A 26,615-nucleotide genomic window follows, 5' to 3' on the forward strand; every position below is an offset into this window, starting at 1 on the left:
TATTTTACCTATACGGCTATGTCGGCTATACACATTATCGAACGTGTGTTGACCGATTTAAACTTTTTTCACGTGTTTAAATGTCTAGTCATTACGTTTTTTATTCTCGTAAAACGTTCAAGCGTATAAAAGTATATACAACAGCGTTGTTTTTATTTGCGTGCATTTTGTGTTAAAAATCATCTAAAACGCAACGTTAACGAGTACCTAAATTTAAGATGGCATCATAAATAGTAAATATGACGTCAATTCGCTTGTTTATCGAACAATATTCTTACATTCACATTTCTAACGCATGTGTATAGAATAACCATTATTTGATTCGTTTTTTCGAAAACTACTGCTTCTATGCGAGTGGCGTGAATAAATATTGCGTATTTTTTTAATGATCTGAGCATAATACGCCAATGCGATTTTTAACATTGCCGTTTGTAACATAATAATATGCAAATACATAAAATATAGGTACAAATGTTGTATAATGCGTATACAGTGTAGGTATTTATATAGCTATTAAAAGGTCTACAATCTTGTCACGAAGTGATTGGCCTGACATCATTTCAGTTGCAATTTGGTCCATTCAATCAAAAACCGGCTTCATATTATACGCACCGGAAATCGGGTTCGGACGTTCGGCCCATGTCATACAAACTCAAAACAGTATCAGTACACTTACATCGTACAATATCTAAACAGTAAAAGAAAAATGTTATGTTCTCTGTGACTGCAGACTATCTGCCTGCTGTATACGAGATTTTAACTCGGCCGGCCGCCGCGCCGTGGCCTTAATCCGTCGAGCGGCCACTTGTTATATAAAATTCGGGCGTGCGCGCGATAAATCACAAATATGACGAAGACGACTGCGTCGGACGACGATAATGATAACAGCGATATAATAATGATTACAATTATTCGCGTCAGCGGACGGCCACCGCCGCCAGCGGAGAAGTAGAAGAAGAAGTAGAAGAAGAAGAAGAAGAAGATCCATCGACGAAGGATTCAGAAGGCGGCGGCCGGGAGGTTATATGGGAGGCGGACGCCCCGAAAGCGCCGCGCGCCGTACTTACCATTACCGCCGCCCGCTCATCAGGAGTGATCGGCATCGGTCGGCGGGGCTCGTGGCCTGGCGGTGGCCGACGGTGACGCGTGCGTGCGGCGGCGCGAACCGTCGAGAAAGCGACGGCGGGCGTAGGCGCGGGCCCGTCGAGGTTTGCCCGCCAGTATGCCGCCATGCTTTGCGCTTGACGCCCGCGACTAGAAGCAGTCCGGACGTAACCGTCACGCCAAGCCGACGACTCCACTCCTGCAGCAGTCGTCTGTCCACCGCTATTATCACAGCACCGGTAGTCGCCCGCGCGCATAATATCGTTATAAATAATTGTCATTTTTAACGTCGACTCATCGGTCCTATATTATTATAATTCGCGTTTTTTAATAACCACTTTACAATTGCATTATCGACGGGCTGTATCCAGAATATTGCAATATTATCGGCTAGGCGCTCGTTAGCTATCACTCTCGCGCGCACACGCTGCACCCGATCATGTATACTGCTGGAGCCGCCGCCGCCGCTGCTGCAGCCGCAGCGGCCAACGGATCACCTTTCGACAGTAGCTATTCGTACCGCCTATGGTGTTTGGCCAACGTGTGGAGTTGCAATCGTAAGTCTGCACATTATTTATAACTACATCATAAAATTATATTTTTTGTTATTCTTTCATCTACTCGGAGGTCTTCGTCACGTATACTTATGTTAATTGGTAACTTTTGTTAGGTATAGTGATTTTTTGAAATTTCAAAATTCTGAGCCTATTATCCGGTTGATGACTCGCGATTGTTTTACCATTTCGTCGAAATATGTACACCGTACGTCTTATTATGTATACACTCGTGTTATCGTTATTTTAGCCCTTGGGATTAGTCTTACCATCTTAAAATATATGCCAGGCCTTGTACACAGAGACTGCAGTTTTATATTCTAAATTAAATAGCATTTTAATTTTCTTAAATTTTATAACATTTTTATCGCTTATCGCGATCCTGTACAATTAACGGGTGCAAATCTACCTCTACCTACAAGACAAGTGTCGATTCTTAACTTTAATTCAAAAATAAAATGTGTTTGCATGCAATATTATTGTTATTATTATTAAACATAATTATTCATATTCATCGTGTATGGATTATGAAAATTCAACCTTCTAAAATCTATTATGAGTCGTATACTGCAGAGTGGCATGAGTTGAAGTATATATTTATACACTCGATGTTTATTTTTGTCACAGGTTTGATAAAATAATACCTATTCGTGTAAAAAAAATTAATTCCCCATATATATGGAAAGATAGGGCAGCATACTGTTATCTATCAAGTAATCAGAATGGGAAATCCTTGTTTTTTTGTGGTTTTTATACTATAATGATGTAATTCTAAAACTACAGAGTTATTTTAAATAGACATTAAACGATTATCCTAGCCACGAAATTTAATGTAAAATAAAAAACAATTTATCTTACGTTGAATTGATATTGGTGATAGACGTTTAAAACCTTCAAAACTTTTCAAAATCAGTGTATCAGCAATTTGCTAATAGCAAAACTAAGAAGCCAATAAACCTGATTTGCAATAATTTTACAATAAAACATAATGTTTTAAAAAACACTATGATTTACGTAATATATTATACTATACGTCCATCATATATATGCAGTACAATGATGTGATATAGGTACATAATATTTTTTAAAAGGTTTTTATTTTAGAAATATTTATTTTTAACAATAAATAAATGCATAAAACAACTATAGTTTTTCTTGTTTGATGTATGCTCCCCTTTGGTACTTTTTACGTACTATTAAATGTAATAAAATATACATTTGTCACGGACTTCGGGACATCGCACAAATCAAACGTGTCGGTGTGTGTCAATTGATATCCTATTTTTAATATAAACACGTTTATACGCGCGTATTTTATAGCGGTCGTACAGAATTTTCATTATTATGTATAATATGTAATACACATGTATAAAATGTATACACGATTTTGTGTAGCTTAACATTTTTTTTTTTTATGATTTAGGTGTTCGAAGTAATATTTACTTCAAAAAACTACAGTTCAAACAACAAAATAATAATATTATTGTTAAAACTATTATATTAATGACGTATTCTCAAACAATATTATTATAATATGATACAGGTATCTATACCTATATATACGCGAAACGTAAATGCTTGTATAAATAAAAATAAAAATTACTAAAATAGTTGGTTATATAGTATATAAATTATTTTGTAGACTCAACGTGAGAAATAATCCAAACAAATTAGACATAATAATAATTATAAAGAATATGTTAATTTGTTACGGTTATACCTTGTGCGTTTTTTTCAATTTTACGATATGTACAGTATTTAGGTTAAAAAATTTACCTAAGTACTCACTTTTATACCATAGTTACAAAAATCAATTTTTATCGTTTTATACTTTTATAATTATTTGTTATTATCTTTTTTCCCGATAAAATTTCACGTATTCCATCGCTGATGGGTTGTAGGGAAAAATAGTCCATTAAATCGTTACAATATAATATATTTTATTGTCGGTAAATTATAATGACGGATAAACGATTCTATATTTCTTGCCTGCTGTGTGTACACGTCACGTATATATATATATATAACAATAAAATTATGTTACATATATAGTTTATATTATACATGGTAAAAGAGCACCCGCACAATCAAAAGGTTATAGGACCTTTCTTTAAATACGACATTGTCGTTATCGCGAAAATGACCAAATCAATTTAATCGGAACATTAAAAAATAAAACGTACACGTATATGTTTATCATGCCGTCTATATGATGAGCGTATATTATAATATTATGTTCTAATCTTCTCTGAAAGTAAAAACAACAATCACTGGTACTGTATCATGTCCCGTTTACCTTATTAAAAACTCGATCTAGGTCTAATTAAAATATGTCGAATACATATTGTACTTGTAATAAAAAAAAAAAAACGTCATTCTAATCTTATCGTTAGTTCTTCAGTGAGATAGCGTATTATTATTATTATAACATTCGTTCTCATTTATTTATAATAATATACAATAAACAGGCTGCGTCGGACGCCGCGCGTCATCCCTTTTTCGCCACACACGCTGTCCAAATAATATTATAATTAATCATATATATTATATATATACTCGGGATCAAAATTATTGTCGACATTATAGAAAATGTGTACTTTTAGTATAATATTGTGATGAAAAAAAAATCACAGTACGTACATAATATAATTATATATATATATATATATATTTAAATCTACGTGACGGAGAACAATGACTGCGTCTTATAATTAGATAACGTAAATATGACTAAGTAACATAATAATATATCAGCTGATTTCTAAGATTTTGTATACATAATAGCATAATATTACATCTCGTCTATATTTTATTTAGGTGCGTATATACTCGTACCACACACATAAAAAATAACCATCGTTTTTCAATGCACGTTCTATTTTAATATCTACAGACTACAATATTATTATGATGTGTATATAAATCCTGCAAGTAAACAGTAAATAATATATTATAATTATGTTACACATTTTATTATTATACATATTATTATATATGTATAATTGTATAAATGGTATTGGTATGTGTATCTATCCGTACATAATAATATACATCCCGCGGCCCGCCACAATTTCCTTTTGGTCAGACCACCGCCACCGTGTATAATATTAGCGTCTATTGGATTATTTCATTGAGCCTCGTTGTTATTCTATATAATATTATTATTCCTCTTGCACAATGGTCAATTATTGTGTGGTACGGCGGTTGTTATTTTTTCTTCTTAAAAAAAAACGCGCCGTCGTGTGTTATTTCCTCTGAAAAGCGCCGCAGCTCACATTTATTAACGTTTTATATTCGTTTATATATATTATAATTTATAAACAAATTGCTCTCGATACAGAAACAAAAAAAAATTAATATAAAACTGTGGACGCTTTGATTAAATGTTGTGTGTTTATAATGTGGTCAATATAGCTGCATCGTTGAATATTCTTAATATAATATACCTACGTCCTACATAATATATTAGAATATAAATATGAATACACTATTTAGGTATATATACTTCGATATTATGTAGTATATAGTATCTATAATACCTAACCAGTGGTACTTAGCTATGCCTGGTCAACTCATTATTCGAGTGTCATTTCACATATTAAATATATGACGCTCTGATATTGAAGTCTCATGTTTTATCAATCACAGTCTATAGTAGGTACCTATATACTTTATATGATAAGTATAAATTATGTTTAGTTAAATTTTGAAAATTAAAGATCGGCAGACTATCATATCTACCTATACCTAATACACTATTATACCGAGCGTAACGTATATATTATTTATAATGGGATATTTTTTTATTTATAATAATTCGATGTATTAATCTTTAGGACGATAAATAATGTGCAGTTCAAAACTCACGAGCATAGACCTTTCTATAATAATATACTTAATAATAACTATTTGATAACTGCAGATATTAACTTTATAACGTATCAATTCAGAATTTGTCGCGTGTGTGTATATACATCGGCTATCAAATTATAATGTGATCATGTTGTATATAGATATAGGTACGCTGTTCTCCAAAATAAAAAATAAAAAAATGTATTTTGTACACTCTTATCGACCTTAAACTATTTTTCAAGCATGGGCAATTAGCACCTAAGTTTTAATATTTTATAATTATTAATAATCTATGTAGAAATATATCACATATATTTACAGTTATGCATAATACATCATTATAAAAGATGTACTAATATCATATTGACACAATGACGCCTAAGTAGCGAATCTATATTGAACTCCAAAAAACATTTTAGACCATGATGAACTTTATTTTTAACCATTGAAGAATCACATAATTAAATTAAAACAATTATATAATATACATAGTACATTGTACTTATTATATGTTAGGTAAAATTAATATGGTACATTTATTAGAAATTAATAATATCTAAAATTGAATTTGTTATTTGTGTAAACTATAATTATTATTAAAATTGTCATATTGTCATATATTATATAAAATAATAGGCGCGTTTTGAAAATATTATTACATACAAAATATGGAATATCTATTAATAAAACACATCATAATTCATAACTATAATATAGAGTATAAATATAATTTTATGTGAGTGGAATAAAAATAAATCTTTGTCGATAATACACAGCAGGTAGTCCTCCAAAACTATAGCTTAGCACTATCCGCGAACATTCCATTCCTATGATAAATATCATATCTAATATTATAGTGTGCACTAAAGTTTAATAATATTATAATATTACGATGCATGCTCGCGGTGGTCACATGTATAATAATAATAATTATCTTGTAATTGGTCCGCGTCGACCCTAATGTTTTTCGATATTTTTATTTCTTTTTATTGAAATGGGTCCCGCCGATCAACGTATATATGCCAGCGTATATAATGCATATTATACACGTCAATACGCAAGTGTACTTTAAAATAAAATATGTAAATATCGTATAAATAATAATACGGGTGGCTAGCGTATATCACAAGGATAGCATTTTTTTTTTTGTTCCTATTTATACGGTCGCCTTGCCACCGGGGGAGGTCAATTGATATTTGACTTTCTTCGGTCCGACTATAAATATTGTTGTATATACAGTCACGACAACGGAAATTAAAACGCTGATTATCATAAACAATTATAAACACACGAGCGCGCGCGGAGGAACTAATGTTTGGTATTAATAATGATAGTAATAACTAATAATGATAAAGTTTACTGTATAACGTGTGTGTGTGTGTGTATGTGCGTACTTCGTGTATGATGCGTATGGCGCGACTTGGCCAATTAACCGTGCGGTTCGCAAAGGTTAATTGATGCGGGAACGGCAGCCGAGACGTTCAATTGACCCGCCGGGCGCGAAACGATTATTTATCGTTGCTCACATACGCACACGCGCTCGAAGTCCATGCCAACAATTTATACACATAATAATATAAAAAAAAATATTATAATATTACCACCTGTGTAAAAACAATTGCATTGCACAAGTATAGATATGAACGACAACAAGAATAATCGAGAAAATAATAGTATAGGACATATAGGTAATCGCGTTCCATAGGGAATAATATATATAATATAAGGTATTAAAAGTTAAAAGTAATACCTAATTCATAGATCAAAAAATCGATCGTCCGTCATAAATATAGTATATGAAATGCCTCCTAAATCGGTTATTATCTGCGATGTTCAGCAGATATGGGCAACATGTTATTTATATGTGTCCCACGACGAAATTGTCATTTTTGACTTACGACGAGGCGTATTGCTTTCTCGCCGATGATTTTGTGCATACGCCGCCATTATATATATATAGAGAGCATATAGCGCGGTACATTTGATCTAATGTATTATATATTATTACATTATAAGTAACGTTGCGTGTGCGTGATATAAATAAAATGTATCTCGCGTACGTGCAGCAGCGCCGCGGCGTCATTTTGACCGCGTCGGCGGCGTATTTTGCGCGCGCGCTAGCGAAAATGTATTCGGCACAGGTGAGCCGTCCAATAGGCGGCTCGGGAACGTCCCACCTGGGCGCCGCGGGCAGGTAGACACGCGGCGCGGGCGCTCTGTTGTACACGCCCACCTGTGTATGCGGTGCGGCAAAGCGCACACCTGCGCACCGCTCGGAGCGAATACATTCTAGTCGACGACTTCCCCTCACCAACCCAACTTCCCCTAAAAAAACATTAGGTCCGCTTATATGATATAATATTATATTATGCCGTCGAAAAAACTCGCACGTCCTTGTTTATTTATCTCAGCCCCGCCCCTGGCGGAAATCGGCAAAATTATTAACCTTCATAGATATCGAATTATATCTTATATGATACCTAGAATAATATGTTTACCGAAATCATTCTCGACAAAACGGTCTTGAACATTTTTATTATATAACATATTTCAAGTAATATGAATCAACCAGAACGAGACCTATCTGTCATATTTTATATATTTTATAACCATATTTTTAATATCGTATAATTCACAAGATTCACATGTGAGTACCTACCATCGTATCTATAAATGTATACATATTGTATTACTAGGAAAATTTGTAGACACTCGTGCTATGATTTACTGCTGGTATATATATGTTATATGTATATGGGTGAGTTTATATATAATATACAAGTGTGGTATAAACCACACGTGAAACAATTAATTTCGACGGTATACGCGCCTATACGTCACCGGTTGCTATACTTATTAGCTACTTCGTAATTGTTGTAATAATACCTAGGCATAATTGATTTAAAAAATTATGTTCACCTTTAAATCCACATGCACTTATATATACAAATATATATAGTACGACCGGGTGGTGACGTCGTTCACGACGACGCGATATCTCTCACGAAGCCCGCCCCTGCAGCATCTACTACCACCGCGCTCACCCATATATATAGCGATAAATATATATTTTCTCTGTCGAGGCACCGAAGGCGGCGGCGACGGCCACCGATCGATTTTCGGCCCTCTGTTCCCCCCGCCAATACTTTCCCCCCACATAACCCCCCCACTATCATACTCAATCGCCAAGTGTCAGGCGGCAGCGGCGGCGGCGGCGATGGTGTAGGTATATAATATAACCTACCTATATATACATATATAAATTGTAATAGAAAAGAAGGCGGAGGCATAGAGACTATATACAGAAAAAAAATACATATTTCATATATTATCATATTTATATTGACATATATATATATATATACATAATCATATACCTAACACAACCACCCGCGGGTCGGTACCGTGCGCGTGCGGGTGGGGGTGCGTGTGGCTGTGTAGGCGATGTGCTGGCACTGCGCTCCTAGGATCATCATTTCGTACCTGCTGTCCGACCGGTGCGCACGTATATGCAGTCCCTCTTCCGTTTCGTATAATACACCTATTTATGCGGCGCAGGACCGGAACGCGTGTATATCCGTATAGTTTAATACCGCAGTCAGTCATCGGGTAGACGTCGACCTCGACCGTCGTCGTTTAATTTCTGCATGTATAACATATTATACATCTGCTGCAGCATATTTTCGTACAATAACGTCGAGTTTTTTTTTATTGAAAAAAATTTTAAGACCACTTATTTTTTTAAATACTCACTCGTGATTTAATCCGCTGCACACGTATACATCGTCGTCATGTATACGGCCGCGCAAGTCATCGGTCTGTTCCAAAAAGCTTTTCCCTACGGCAACTACGCACGTAAGTCATAATTATTACTTATAATATATTTATAGGTAACATCTGGTATTATAGTATATCTGTATTCTGTATAGGTATAGGTATATTTCATATTTGTAATGTATAAGAATAAGAACTATCATCATCATCATATAATATTATTATTGTAATTATATTTTTACTACGTAGAATACGCATTTATCTATATAGTATATTATACTGATATACGGAGCGTTGCATTATATTGTTTTTGGTGTTATATATCTAATATGCATTTTGTCGTTAAATTCTAGTTTTTTATTTTTTTCGGAGTATTTATACAATATATGATATATTATATTTTCGATATCGATGCTATATATTATATTTATATCTTTATTTTTCAGTATCGTTTTGTTGACGTTTATCCGACGACTCTAAAAATTTAATCACCTACGCGCGTCCTCGTAAATCACGTAATCTAAATTTATACACTTTGAACGCATATAATATTTTTAATTAAAACTGCAGTATACTTGTACCTCGTAAAAGCGTATAAACGTAAATGTAAATGTAAACTTATACACATATATATATATTTATATATACCTACCTATATATAATATTATGTTTGCCCGACTTCTGCCACAGCACACCGTCTCGCGCCTGTGGAAATAAATTTAATTTACATCATATATTGCTGCGTCTATATATATATATATGTATGTATATAAATTATAAGTATACCGTACACATATCGAATTAGGTGTTAATATATATTGGAATAGTTAATGTCAAAAATCTGTAGATATTTAAATGTGGAAAATATTATTTAAAACGCATATAGTAAATTATACTATTAAATAAATTTAGCTTTGCACGTTTTCATTTTTAGAATAAAATTACCCGAGTAATGATACTGATGTTTAGTAATGGTTTAAACACATATTGGCAAAACACTCGGGTTCCACGCAATATTTTACACATTTATCCTCTGCGTGTTTAATATACCATTTATTGTAATGTGCTGTAAACTAAAAATAATAACTTTTCGACTAACGTTTTAAGTATATTTGTACCTATATATATATACTATATAGATATCGGACAACGATATATTATACAATTTTTGTCATATATATCATAATAATATATAAAATCGAGTCCTTTCGACTATATAAAGTACATGCAATTTGTGTATTTATAATTTAATAATTAGTACGAATAATTCATATTTTAAGAAAATATAATCCCTTAAATGTGGTAAATCATATAAAGTATATAATATCGTACATTTCAATTTAGCATACCTATATATATATATATATGAGGTAACCTACAGCTTTATAATAATACGTATATAGCTAGTATGTAAATAGATATATACTCATTATTATATATCATTAAATTAAATATTTACACCTTTAAACATATTTTATGCATAAACAATTTGCTAACATAATTACAAACAAGATTAATTATTAAATAAATAATTTTGTTATATTTATGCTATAGGTACAAATAAAGAACCGCATTTATATATGCAAAAAGCCCTTCGTATATTTATTATTTTTTTCTGCGTGATTTAGCTGCGGAAACTTTTACGTGGTTCCTCTGAAAATCATCATATCGTTAATATTATTACGAATTCTTCGAACTGATAAAATTCAAGATTTTTTTACATGTAAATATTTCCCTCACAGCCTCGCCAATGTTTAAATATATATAAAAAAAAATCAATACCGATTGATCGAAATTACACAATTGTATGAACCTGTATTAATATAGTATCTATATAATATACATTATACACATTATACTGCTAATGTGTGAAAAGTCTTAAACATTTTGAAAATATTATCTTTAAATAATCGTTGATCTCATTATTTTTGCAAAATATATTTGGGTCTCTGGGGTATTTCAATACATTTATATTATATATACAAATATAATTGCAAATCATCAGTTGTTCAATATATATATATATATATAATACAAATTTAAAGCTTATAGATGAGTGGATATCTATATAATGAAAGAAATTGGCATATATAAGGATGTACTTCTGGAAAAATGCTGACTATTTTTAGGTCATTATAATACTAACTCCACTCATCAATTAATTTCATAATATATATATATATATAGGTACTATTATAACCAATTATATATTTATATATGCTAATATATAGAATAGTTCGATCTTTATTCATCAAAATATAATATGATAATTATATACTACGAAAAATAGTGTACTTATTCAGAATATTATAATGAATTAAAAAGATACCACCATATACAAAAAAAAAATAATTATAAAAATAAGTAACGATAAAAAAATTCTGTAAGAAATATAATAGCAAGTTATATTTAAAAATAATATTTTCGAACTAATAGGTATATAATATAGGTAATAAATAATAATAATAGTTTTATATATTTATATATAGGTACTTTCCGCAGAAGGCCATCATATGGCTACAATATCATTATTAGAATACTATATTTATTTTAACTTAACGTATATTTTTTTTAACACATACAAATTACAATATTGAATAATATATATAGTATATACATCGTCTATATACCTATTATAAAGTTTATCAGCTGCTTATATATATATATATATATATATATACTATAGGTATAGGTAGTAATAATGTGACGTAAATGGTATATTTATATACAGGTATATTATAATATGTAATAATATATCTACGATTGAATAATGAGAACCTTAAATAAAATTGTCAAATGTTTGACTTGATATTTAACATGCGTAAATGTTTTACCTTTGTTTAAGCTTGTATTGTATACGTATGTCGTTTATGTATATAAGTAATTTTATAATCATATGATGCGTATACATTTATGGACCACACGATTTGCCAGATGCCGTGTGATAAACGTGTCCGAGAAACTATTATATATATATAATATTATATAGGTTTATACTTGTGTTGAGAAAACAACGTTCTAACACTGTTGTAGCATATTAAACTATATATAGGTACACATACCTACCTATTATAAAATATGTATATATATTAGAATTTAGAAGTAATTTATTTTTTATATTTATATATATACACCACATCATTTGGTTTGATCAGTTGCATTATATTATATATACATAGCTATTATAGCTACATATATAGTTAATTAATTTACATTGCATTATATTACTATATATTATTATATATAATTTATAATATACTAAACGTGAATTCATTCTGTACAGCTGTATGGTGTATATATAGTCACTTTTTTTTACACGTGTAGCCGTGTAGGTATAACAGAAAAATATATAACAAACCCACGAACGATTTAGCCTGATCATAAATATACACTTTTGTATATATATATCTCCGAAAGATCGTTAAAATGCCGTGACCGGATTCCATCCGGTCGAACCTAAAACACATTAACCACCCGCAGTAAACGCTTCTATATATATACCTTTAACCATATATACTATATTATATTCGAGTTATATACATATATAGTATGGTTTAGTTGTCTCACGTTGTAACCAATCAATACAAATTAATAGATTAATGATGATATATTTACACGTTGATATGTATAGTATATAATATTGTTGTTAAGTGGATGTAGATAATGGTTTGCTATACTACATTTACCTATATATTATTATAGGTGTCGTCGCGAGGGATAAATATAAAATGGTTGTTTGCACTGTAGCAGTATTTTCATTAATAAATGAAAACCTTGCGTGCAGCGATTTTCGGTTCCCAATAATGCATCATGCAGTTGTTATATTATTATTATCAATATCAGCTCTATAATTACTATGCAATTCCATGATTATCTGTCCTCTTGAAAAAAAAAAATGTAAGAATTAGAAAATAATGATAAAAATGAATAAGAAGATGGACGGCGATGCGTATAACAATATACAGGTCTACGAAGACACCTGATTGGTTTATAGGAGGTCACGTTACCTGCGCGCAGGACCCCCTTCTTCAGACCGCCCGGACAGGTACGACCATCACGCCCTTTGTTCGTACCGTCTCGTGTCATTGGCGCGACGAACAATGCGTATTCACGAACAACAGGTGCTTATTATATATTGTATACCTGCAGCTACCCGCCGTTTGAATAGTATACCGCATACAAATGGCCGCAATATAACAATAAATTGTATATCGTGTTGTTTATATATATAGGTGTATTTCATAATAGGCCTTCTCATTGTTAAAAATTGTATGGTTACCTATGTCGTATAGTTTATATAATATATACCTATATTTATATTATGTATTTTTTTTTTAAATTTTAATTAAAATATTAAAAAAAAATATCATGTATTATAAATCGTTATGTATAGGTATAATGTTATAATATATTTTTGTGCATATCAACCGGTTTTTCCCAATATTTATTTATACATAATATTATTAAACATATAATAATATGTAGTTATATTTTATTTATATTCATTTTCGTCACTCTTTTGCACACAGTTCCGTTGCCTGGGATGAGTCTGGAGGGTCTGCTCAAGGACTACCAGGATCTACACCATCAGCAGCAACAGCAACAGCAGCATTTACAGTACTGCCCGTTTTGTAGGGAATCGTTCGACTTGGGGTCGCTAAAGGAACACTTGGACGGCGGATGCCGTGCCCGGCCGCCTTCGTCGCAACCGTCGCCGCCCCCGACTACAGTTGCGGTGGCCGGCCAATACGGGTGCTTGCAGTGCAACGCCGCTTTTGGCAATCGCGACCTGCTCGAGAAACACGAACTGCTCCACTCGCCCAACGCCCAAGTGGTAAGCGCTTATATGTAATATTACGATTCTCAAATATTGTATTATATAGGTCATAAGTTATGACTCATAACTAATTCTGATGCCCTAAAATTAATATATATATATATTTAAAACCGCACTGACCCCGAATTTAGCTGTACAGGATGCATAAATAAACGCGCATATCATAATATTGCAATATTTCAGCACATATATAATATAAATTAAACGATTTCCACGATTTAACTAAATGTTGTAAATGCACGCATCGGATAGGTATACCTACATATTATATTATAATATATATATAGAGACTCGACGTGCACCATGCACACGCAGTCGCCGCTTGGCTGTTTGGTTGGCCCCTGCGGAGGTATATTTTATTATTATTTATATTTATTTCCATTAAATTCCGAATGGTTTATATATCGAATAATGTATTATACTTATACATTTCGTGACTACCTCGCCCTGGCACACCTCTATACATACACGATGACTGTAGGACGCCATGAAAGTGGCTCTGTGGGCCCGAATAATAACCTTTGTACATATATATGCGTGTTTTTAATATAATATACATATATACTTTAAACGATCCGTCTCATGGAACGTATAGATATCCTCACACACGCACACACACACATATATATATATATATACAAAAAATAAAATAAACACACCTAAAATCCGGTGCGCGTGCGTGCACATGTATTATACATATATATGCGTGTAACCGGCTCGCACACAATTGAACATACCCACTGTGCAATGGAATATTTTTACGATGTTTTTACAATATTAATTTATAACTTGTAATGTTACACTTTAAGTTACATTTGTGTGATTGCAATGTGCACGGAACTGCTTATGTCCCGAGAAAGTAACTTCATTCGTAATATGAATACAATGCTTTATCCCAATGTTCCATGCATATTACTGTATATCATTCCATACAAGTAATCTGGTAATATTCCAAGCACGTTACAAATAACATCCATTGATTGTTACCAAATAACATTCAATGATTGTTCCCAAAAAACATTCAATAAACGTTATCAAATAATTTTAAACCTTTTCAATCGTATTCTAAATATATTTTAGAATATTAATATAAATAAAACATTACAATAATACCTACATAATTCATAGCTTATTCTTTTAAGGTATCATAATATTATTTTTATACCTTTATCAAATATGAAAAGGAATACACATTTTATTTAAAATTAAAAAACAAATTAATATAACCAAGTGTTTTATTTGACTTCAAAACAATTTTTTTTTTATTAAATATACATTTCTATAATTTTATGTTATACATAAAAAAAATATGAATTAATTAACGTCTATGTGGCACAAAGGTAATCTAACTAAAATGTTAATTAACTTAAAATAATTTTTATAATATTATAGCAAACTTAATATTTTATAAAACATTTACATTTAAAATAATACAAATTAATAACATATTTGTACATAGGTATTGCAATACATAATATATAAAATAATATAAAATATATTTAATCCAAATTGATTAGATATGTACCTACATTATATTCATTAAATATTTACATTCCTTAATTCTAATAAACAAAAAACAATAATTAATAATTTCAATAAATATAATTCATTTATCATGAGGAGTTTATCAAATATTTTAAATCACATTAAAAATTTTGTTTTAATTATTGTGGTATATCTAAATTATGACAAAGAGTGATAACTACTGCTTTATTCTCTGATATTTGAATATAAAAACACTTACATTTAAAATCATTTACTTGGATAAGATGAGGTGTACTTAAAAATTGAAGATTTATGATATATGAGCCAATATCTTTGGATGAAAAATTAAGTAGATTAAAAAAAGATGAAAAGCTGTTACATTTTTTGACAAGAAATTTGATTTCATTGTTTGAAGTCATTAAAATTTGTTCAACAAACACCAAATCATTATTTTTCAACATGATGAAATTATTATTTATGGTATTTATATTTATGGTTGAAAAATTTTCCAAAACCACTTTTTCATAAACTCTGTCACTCAATAAATGGTGGGTTTTATGTAATTCTTTAGACAATTTAGGATATTTAGATTCTGGAGTATTTCTAATTTGGTCTAATTTTTCATAAATTCTATTAGAAACTTCTTGCAGAGGAAACCTTGAACATTTCATAAATTTTTTTATTTCTTGCAAGTAGTTTTCATACTTAAAACAACTAAAAGATTCCAGTGGGCCATGTTTAAGAACAAAAAATGGTAGATGTATTAAGCTATGAACATTGTAATTAATAAACTTTTGACCGTATAGAGCAGCATAATCATTTACAAAAGTGTCAAGTAATATTTTGGCTGTTTCATTTAAAGAAATACATGTTTCAGCTGTAACAAGGATTCTTATAGCAGTAACCAAATGCAAAAAATGTACATAAAACTTTTTCTTTAACTTTCCCTTTAAAACAATATGCCCATAGTATAATAAAAAACATCTTAATTCTGTAGCCTTCCAAAAATAAAAATCATCAAGTAACCTAGGAAGTCTAGAAAACTCAGATGGAACATAAGCTTTTAAATTTAAAATACTATCATTAATGTCATTTTTTGCTACATCCAATAACCGTACATCTTTTTTTCCTTTCACCCAAAATTCAATAAGTTTTTTCATCACCCCAATATATGTACAATGCATATTGTCAAGTGGCACATCATCTGTTATATTAATTGGTAATTTTTCAAGTACACTAGGTCCTTTATGGTAATACTCATTTGTTTTATTTCTAAAACTTTCATTTGTTCTTAAAGAAGAATCCATGGACAAAAAAGCCATTCTACCATCAATATATGTACCTTCATCAGAGCACGAATTACATCCGAAATATGCGTTAAAACCTTTAACATTTAGCAAATATGATTTAGCTGGTGCATCACACACAATATGTCCTATTGTAACATTAAATACCTTGCCATTTATTTGAATACCTAATTGTATGATATTTAAAATATCACTTAAAAAATAATTTAAAAAATCGTCTGATGAATCAGGTTTTTTTAAACCATGATAAATACCTACGGGTAAAACGTATCTCGATAAAACTGGGACATTACAAATACTAATTAAAATTGGCCAAAATTGGCTTTTTGAACTCTTTGATATCGGTAAACCATCCACATTTACACCTAATTTTAAATCAGTAATGTCAGATAAATCAAATTCATGCCTATGTAATAAAGAACTTATAATTTGGTTAATATCAAAGTGTACATAAGCGCCAGGTTTCATAGACAAAATGTTATGTTTTTTGGGTGTATTCATTAACGTTCTACCATCTTTAGGAACATTCAGACCCTCACTTTTTAAGATATTTAATAATTTGTTTAAACAATTATGAGAAACATTAAACTCTACATTCCAATTTCTTAATTTATCACATATACCCATTTGATCATTTGAAATAGTACTGTCAAAATTATTGACAATTATTTCAGGTATTAAATTATCAATTAAAGGTTCTTCACTATTATTAATATCATCAGTACAAGTTAATAAACTTGGGATATCATCAGATATCAATGTGTTACTTGAAATTTCATTTTGTACAGGAGAAGTTGTAATTTCTGGCATTGTATTAATCGTGGAAGTAGGTTGTTGCAGAGAGGACCTTAAATTGGTTATGCATCTATCTTGCTCAGTTTGAATAATTCTCCTCAAGTGACGACTTGTCATTTGACAAAGCTCTTTCCTTCTCTTTTTCTAGAAATAGTGTAAATAGGTACTTAACAAAATAGATCCCAAACAAAAACTAAAACATATTCTACTTTCAATCAAACATTTGACATTTATTTCATAAATACCAACATAATTAAGCTTTTATATATAATTATTAATTAATATAAATTATAAGTCTTTATACTTTTGTTAACTACTTTAGATTCATGTAAAATTTTTGAACACTGTGCATAAAATATTAATTTTAATAAAATAGTTATTATTAAAAAAGATAGAAATATTATTCTAATGATCTTTTGTATCTTGTTGTAGCATAACGGAACCAATCAGCTAAAATTGACTCAAATAAAGCATCACTATAATCTTTTTGGCCTTTCTTTATACACCCTGTAATAATAATTATAAATTTAAAAATATTGAAGTTAAATGTAAAAAAATAACTATTTATAAGTTTATTTACTTTTTAATACAACTACAATTTTAGAATCACATAATTTAGTAGAAATATCTTTTCCTCTTCCTGTCCATGAACAACGTATGGCAAACTCATCAGTAAAAGATTTTGCAAGAACTCTCTTTACGTTATCTTTAACTGCGTTCCCACCAATAGATATAAAAAAATGTTCCTGAAGTTTTTAAATAGAATTAAAATTAGGTATTTTGGTATGAATTTAAATTAATGATTTATATTATTATTATTATAACAATATACGTGCCACTAATGAAACAAATGAATCGTCCAACAAACAGTTTGAAACATGTTGAAACATTTGCTCATTGTTCATGGGCCAATTTGACATAAAATTGTCATCGAAATTGGGTAATACAGTTGAAGCGTTATTAATTAATCCAATTTTATTAACAGCTCTTTCAATATTATTAAGTTTAGACAATAAATGGTCATACTTAATTCGACTTTGAATTTGCTCCATATAAATTACATTTAATAATTCCATAATTGTATTTGATTTATCTATCTGAATGATTTCTATAAATAGTAAATATAAAAATATGAAATAAAATGTTTAAGTGCAATATAAACAAGGGAAAATATTCATAAGAATTATTATATTTCATTAAACCTGGTTGAGTTTTGTCCAAACAATCCACTGAATTTAATTTGTATACCGAATGTGGTATTGGGCTAATTTGAGTTTGTTGAGGTAATGCACTGCTACTCTAAGTTTACAACAAAAATACTATTTTAAATAGATGACTAATGAAATTTATGGTAAAAATTAAATGAAACATGAATTATATTTTTATCATCACATACCTATAATAGCTTAAAATGCAATGTTAATTAAATAACATACCTACCTAAACCTAATACTTAAATAATTTAGGATTAAATCAGAATGAGTTAAACATTTAAAAAAAAATGAATAGGTAGGTACCTAGGTAACTAAAAATAATTGATTTAGAAATTCTAAGGAAATTCTATTACAAAAAATGTTAGTATTTATGAATGTTAAGAATTATTTTTTAAAAATTAAAATTTTTAATCTTTTATTAGCTGTTATTATTTAAGTAACTAAAAATGATGTTAAATTTATTTACCTCAGGTATGTTAAAACTGCGAGATATTGCCATATTCAACGATACATTCTCTGAGCTTGTGGAAGGACTTAAATTGATATTATTTAATTCAGTAAACTGAGGCTCAGAAATGTTATTAACAACAGTTTGTTCTGTCATACCAATTTGTGGACCTTTATTTATTTTTTTCTGTTGAATAATGTTAATACCTATAATTAAAAATAAAATAAGTAAGCTATTAGGTAAAAAAAATTAATGAATTGTTTACCTTCATCACTAGAAGTATCAGAATCTCCACACATCATTGATGATGACTGACCATACAATCTTTTGTTTTTATTTTTTTTATTTAAAAGTTGCTGTTCAATTTCGGATGCTGATTCTTCAGTTAATGCGCCATGCCTATACCACGCTTTACCAAAATCACCTACAAATTGTTTATGTAAATATAGTAAATTTAGGTAGGTATCTATGCTAGCCTTTTTTTTGTAGGTTTATTTTCATTAATACTTTAAAATTTTAGATATATAATAGATACATACTATACTCTTTTCCATTTTCAAATAATTTTATTCTGTAAGTATTCCAATCATCTAATGGTTCCATAGCCTCTTTTAGTACATCACTTGTAACATGTAATGTAGCAGGTGGCCACATACATTTTACTATTGCATTGCCATGTCCATCAACAGTTTTTAAAACCCAATTAGTTGGTATGACACTATACTCCTGACTGTCAGGAAATGTAGCTATCACCCAACGTTTTTTGGTTAGTGACGTTAGTGTCTATGAAAATGTATGGAAAATGAATAATTATTAATTAATTATAAATATTTATGTGTGTACCTATCTATAAACAGTATTGGGGAAGTTACTGTTTTTTAATAATTAAATTACATTACTAATTCCTCTTCAAAATTGTAACTAAATTATTTTTAAGTCACTTTTTTTTTTTTAATTGGTCAAGTTACATTTATTTTGAGTTTAAAAAGTAACTCAATTACAATAAAAGTTACTTTTTTTCAAAAATATCACTGGAGCAAATATCACATGTGTTCAATACGACAATACATAAACTAAAATATATTAAATAATGACAACCAACAATATGAAATTATTAACAAATACTCATTTTGCTACACATTTAGTTATTTCTTCACACTTTCAAATTTATTTTTTAAAAAAGTGCATATTAAAAATTACAGTCACTAATTTTAGATCGCGTTTTAGTGCATAGGTTATACCTAGTACCTATATTAAAGTATTAAACCAAATAAAGTAATGAATAATTAAGTAATAATTACTTCAAAAGAGTAACTTAAATCACATATAAATTACTTACAATAAAATGCAATTCAATTACCAGAAAATTAATAAAAAAGTAATTTCGTTATAGTAACTTGTTACTTAAGTTACCTACTTCCCAACACTGTCTATAAACCTACCTATTTAATAAAGTTACAAGTTTACAACCATTTATACGAAAAAAAAAATTATATTACTTACTTTTTGATGACCACATTGAGACTAAAATGCAAAATAGGTGTATAATTATTAATTACCTTTCTATTAATTGCAGAAGTTGAGTATTCACAGCTATTTTGGTAATCCATTTCTTTCCGTATAGACGTGAAGTATAGGTAAAATGAAAATAACCAGAATGAAAGAGAAAAACAATAACTGAACAATTTCAAACAAGAGAAACTCGGAAAAAAACAAATGAAAACTTAAACGGTCACAATGTCACATGGGTTATGATTACGAATTTTATGTTTATAATAATATGTAGTGTAATATTACTTTCATAATATCCGCACACTAGTACACTACACAGTGCGCTGTTTGCGCCGTCCGTTGCGCGTCATGTGGGTTCAGCTTTCCCGAAATCGGAAATAGAAATACAATGCTATATTGCTTATAACAATGAGATAAAACTATTTGGGTATATTTTTAAAATTATTAATAAAGTAATAATAATATTATAATTGCATGTTAACGCGTAAACAAGATTATTTCAATACAATAATAAATGAACATTTCACGAATGTTCATTTGTAGCATTACATGCGTATGACGCTTAAAATATTTAAATAATGTTACTTTATGATACATTAGATATTATTTTTATGGAATAATTTTACAATATTGCATTATTGATACTTCGTAATATTTTTATGTGATCGAAACTTAACATAGCGGCAACGATTTGTAACTTAGATTGCACAGTGGGTATTCTCCGTGATGTGTTTGCTGTGTGTGGTCCGTTGACGGGTTTAAGCGTAAATTCGTATAATATTTATAATATAATATATATGTGTATTCGGACAAAAGAACGGAAAATACTTTTGGGGGGGTCAATAGAAAAACACGAACGCGTCGTGAAATATATAGATGTAGTGCTGTAAATAATAATAATATTCATATGTAATAATGGTGCTGATGCAGCACTAAACCCGACCTTGGCGCGGGAGGATCCACCGCAAGGTGTTATTCTCCGTGTAATCTCGAAAAAAACCCATCCCTTGAACCCCACGCCCCGCAGAGTCTATATACACTTCGGGATGCGACTCTTCGGGGCCCGTCCAGATGTGCAGCAAGTCTTCGGTCCCTTACCGTGTATAATATACACATATTATTGTTACCTCCCGCCGTTCGTGGAAACGTGTATATATATATATATATATAACCCGACCAGTTCACAAAGGGAATCGACGTGCTCACCGGGCCACGACGAAACGCGTCGACGCGACCTTCTTCTCGCTTGCAACGCCGTCACCATATTAGATATATATATATATGTACCTATGTAATACTTAGATATATATACCTACCCGACACGGTGACGACGATGGCCATTAAAGTCTCGCGCGCCATGACGGTCGTTTTTTTCTTCTTCGTTTCTTATTCCCTCCGAAACGAATTGCCTACGTGATCGCATATGACATATAAATTATAAAAATATGTATATACCTACCCCGTCTGTACTCCGCACATATATATATATTTAATATTGATCGACCTCTCTTCTTATTTTTCTTATTTTCCACGCATATAGCAATAAGTGTTATTGTAATCGCGTATTTATAATATATTACTATATATATATAGTACGCTGTAGGTATAAATATAATATGTTTGACACGTTTAGTATACCTATATATAATGGATTATCGCTCTTTCGGGGGCGGAGACACGGCCTCGCCGGATATCAGCTATATAATAGTTGGTGTATACGAGTCAAACGTGTATACTATATAATATTATTATATCTGTCTATATGTATTATTATTTCATTATTATTATATTTTACACACGGCAGTGCGAAACACATGCAGGACCACATGGCTTTTACAAAAAAAAAATATACATAGCGATATAACCACTGTACGCATTATATTATCATCTGTATACAACACGACGATAGAGAGATAGTAAAAATGAAGTAAAATATTATCATCATCGCATAAAATATATGTCTCGGGTACCGTGGTGCGTGTTCGAACCATTAGGTATAATATATTATAATATATAATCTGTCCTCTGATAATTGCGTGGTTCTGTCTGCAGCATCAGATGATAACAATTATTATTTTATATTTTGTCGGTTATACTTTTTTCCATGTGTGTGTGTGTTTGATAAAAGACACAACAAAGAGATGTTGCACATAAGGATGGGGGGGGGGCGTGTTCCCGAGTGTGACCCGAAATATAATAATAATATATATATATATTATTCCCGATAAAAAAAAAATATTAAAAGTATTAAATATATAATAGACTTCGAATCTCGAATATGCGGCCTCACATATTGTAGTATATGATATACATACGTGTAATTATACGTGTATATATTATACCGACGGGATAATAGCTGCGCGGGGGAGGACGAGATATGAGGTAAAGACGATGCCGACTGCTATTATATATACATGTTTAATATCATGTGTACATGTGTGCGAGGCGCAGTCAAATTAACCGATCGTCATGTTATCATGGTGTGGCGGTGGCGGCACATGGAATTATATAACGATTTTCGTATAACCTGTCGCCATTAGGGTTTCTCACGATTACTGCACTGCACTATATAATATGTATATGTGTGCCTGAAACACGGCGTACTCACACACACACACACACGAATATATGTGTACAAACAACACATTATAATATATATACACACACACACACACATACCGCACGGCCTATAACACATGGTGACACGTTGTTGACGTCATACCTTTACGACATTCGTCGTATTTCATTCTAGATAATAATAATAATAATAATAATAATACACTCTCTGGTCTCTTTTTTTTTGTCTATAACATAACCGCAGCTCGTCAACGGTCCTCTCTTTCTGTCTCTCACTCTCTCCCTCTAAACGGCGCTTTTTTCGTTTGATTATTATTTTTAATAAGGCGTCGTTGTCGCCAGGCATGATGGGATTTTTAGGACTCCTACGAAGATTTTTTTGGTCGTGAGATTTTACGCGTCACGATTTTTTTTTCTTTCCGTATTTATATGGTCTTTCTTTCTTTCGTCTACCTATATACCCGACCCGGTCCTTATTGCGGTATACGTTTTATATATTATGTATACACAAATCCCTGCAGTTCGTTTACGATATACGTGTGTCCCGCGAACCGTCGTAAAATAATAGCTGCTCTTCTTAATAACACGCACGTGTTTTTTTTTTTGTTTTCTCTCGTCTGCAGTCCTGCAAGGTGTGCAACAAGACGTTCGCCAACGTTTACCGTCTCCAAAGGCACATGATAAGCCACGACGAGAGTGCGGTGCTACGCAAGTTCAAATGTCCCGAGTGCGAAAAGGCGTTCAAGTTCAAACATCATCTCAAGGTAACTATATATAATATACTCTAATTTATAATATTAAATTATTATATTTTAATATAATGTATTCAATGCACCTGCACCTGCAACTATACTATAGATAATATAAAATATATGTGTTAGATACTATTATATAATATATATTTAGCCCGATGTTTGATTTTCTCAGCGTTTATAAGAGCTACGAAAAACTCGTTTTTTTCAGGCTGTATATAATAATATAAATATAATACGTAGCAAATTTATGATATACGCATGTGTCGTATTGTTTGATTTTCGCCGAGACTAAAAGTATGTTTGGGATTTTTTTCCGTAGGAACACATTCGCATTCACAGTGGTGAAAAACCTTTCGAGTGCTCCAACTGTGGTAAACGTTTCTCGCATTCCGGTTCGTATTCTAGTCACATGACTTCCAAGAAGTGTCTGATCATAAATCTGAAAATGGGAGGCCGCGGATCGCAAGCCAACAACCGCAATGCCGCTCACCATCAACCGAACAACGGTTTTCCGGGAAAGCGTCCAGTTCCTAATAACAACAACAACATAACCAACAACAACAGCAGCAACCACAACAACAACAACAACAGTATCGGTGCTGGTGGAAATGCGTTCTCGCCTTTGCTACCGTCGTCGGTGTCCAAGTACGACATGCAAGTGGCGCAGCCGAGCCCAGCACAGACGCAATCGCTAACACAACAATCGTTCTATCACACGTCACCGAAATCCACCGCAGCAGCCATCTACTTCCCAGGACTGTTCAACACTCAGAGCAAGTTCAACATACACGATCTGCTGCAGCCGTCGTTGCAGATGCAGTCAGCGATGGTCAAGCAAGAACAAGAAAAACAACAACAGCAAGAACAAGAACAAGACGACTGCTGCAGTGGCGATGATGTAAAGAACAAGACGACAGATGAAGACAACCGTAATAAGGAGCACGAGAGTGGTGGTGACGATTTCAACGACGAGGACGACGAAGAGGACGACGACGACAAGTACGACAACGTGATCGACGTGGTGAGCGTGGTGAAGAAAGAACGCGAAAACGGCGATATCGACATGGACGAAGATGCGGCGGCCGGCGAAACGGACGACGCGGTCAAGAAACTCTTGGAGACGGTCAACGTATCGGCAGTCACCAAGCAGCTGATGATGGCCAACGCCGCGGCCGCCGCAGCGGTTGCCCTGCACCAACAGCAGCCGCTGTCTTGCGGGTCGTCGGGCGGTTGCCCTAGCGTGACGAGCGATTCGCCGCCGTATCACCACGGCTACAGCTTGTATCCCAATCACAACAATCACCATCATCACCATCACATCCTCAACCACCACAGAGCCGAAAGTATGGTCGCCAAAGCGGCTGACTATTCGGTGGGCGCCGGTTCCAAGACGACTATCAACAACAACAACATAAACAACGGTTATGACGCGGGCAGCGACTGTTATACAGACGACGAGCACAGACCGTGCACCACTGAAGAGGAGGACTCGGTGGACCAGGACGGCCGCAAGATTCGCGTCCGGTCGCAGATAGCAGATGACCAGCTGGCCGTGCTCAAGGAGTGCTACGCGGCCAACCCGCGGCCCAAGCGTGAGGAACTGAGCCGGATCGCCGACCGGATCGGCTTCAACGTGCGCGTCGTCCAGGTGTGGTTCCAGAACAACAGAGCACGGGACAGGCGTGAAGGCCGCCTGGTGCACATGCCCTACTCGCCGGCATCCGCGTCCGCCGCAGCGGCCCCGAGTCTCGCCGAGCAGCCACTCGACCTGTCCACGAAGCGGGGCCGCCACGGCAAAGACGGCAGCGCGGATGACGACGAGTGCAACGGAGGCCGCGGTTCCATGTGCAATGTTACGCTAAACAACAAGTGCACCATTCAGTTCAAGTGTTGGACCGCCAACAACCAGGACGACTGCAGTTCGTCGCCGCCCGCGACCATGCTGCAATCGCATAGCCGCAAGACGTTCCTGGGAGGCGCGTACCCACCGCCGTCGCCCGTTTGCGCGGCGCCACCCCCGCCGCCGCCTTCGTCATCACACCTGCACCATCCGGCGTCTCATTCGCCCATACCGGCTGTCGCGCTCCGGCACAACGGCAGCTTGAGCCCTGCTTCCGAGAAACGTTCATGGAAGAGAGTGAGTACTATATGACCAACTTTATGATATTTTAATATTTAAGCTTTCGGAGGTCAATATCCCGGGCCACTTCCGGTATTGCCTACATCCCATATTTTATTTCGTCATACCCGATTAAAACATCATGCATTTTCTACAAGTATTGTTAGGTACCTATTTATTATTATGCTGATTACAACGAATTAAAAATAGGCATTTTTTTTGTTTTTTTGTCCTTGTCTTCGGTCTAATATTATATTGAGCTTATGGCCCAAGTTTTCATTA

General features: G+C 32.6%; 3 protein-coding genes across 5 annotated transcripts in view; 1 reads left to right on the forward strand and 2 right to left on the reverse strand.

Moving 5' to 3' along the window:
• zfh1 (Zn finger homeodomain 1) overlaps positions 1–26,615 on the forward strand; it is a 190,980-nt gene that overhangs the window by 161,041 nt on the left and 3,324 nt on the right. Inside the window, exons 1-4 of one of the 3 annotated variants that reach the window (XM_015512802.2) lie at positions 1,226–1,661; positions 13,814–14,118; positions 24,083–24,223; positions 24,534–26,351. In XM_015512802.2, the coding sequence (XP_015368288.2) occupies positions 1,544–1,661; positions 13,814–14,118; positions 24,083–24,223; positions 24,534–26,351 (2,382 nt within the window). In that variant the 5' untranslated portion in view covers positions 1,226–1,543. Of the gene's footprint in view, positions 1–1,225; positions 1,662–9,039; positions 9,366–13,813; positions 14,119–24,082; positions 24,224–24,533; positions 26,352–26,615 lie in introns of those variants that run through there. The other 2 variants (XM_015512803.2, XM_015512800.2) reach the window with 2 other exon arrangements.
• LOC149058351 (uncharacterized) lies at positions 15,786–17,756 on the reverse strand. Its single transcript, XM_089219021.1, has one exon. The coding sequence runs from the start codon at positions 17,721–17,723 to the stop codon at positions 15,786–15,788; it is 1,938 nt and encodes a 645-aa protein (XP_089075147.1). The 5' UTR covers positions 17,724–17,756.
• Positions 18,059–21,640, reverse strand: LOC149058352 (uncharacterized). The gene is made up of 8 exons (XM_089219022.1): positions 20,930–21,640; positions 19,910–20,153; positions 19,636–19,794; positions 19,389–19,576; positions 18,911–19,007; positions 18,545–18,816; positions 18,289–18,454; positions 18,059–18,215 (listed from the first exon to the last, which is right to left on the reverse strand). Exons 1-8 carry the CDS (start codon positions 20,978–20,980, stop codon positions 18,109–18,111), a joined length of 1,284 nt encoding a protein of 427 aa, XP_089075148.1. The 5' UTR covers positions 20,981–21,640; the 3' UTR covers positions 18,059–18,108.

This window comes from Diuraphis noxia, unplaced genomic scaffold (genome assembly GCF_037042655.1).
Source record: "Diuraphis noxia isolate RWA-SAM2 unplaced genomic scaffold, SU_Dnox_SAM2 contig0002, whole genome shotgun sequence".
NCBI lineage: Eukaryota > Metazoa > Arthropoda > Insecta > Hemiptera > Aphididae > Diuraphis > Diuraphis noxia.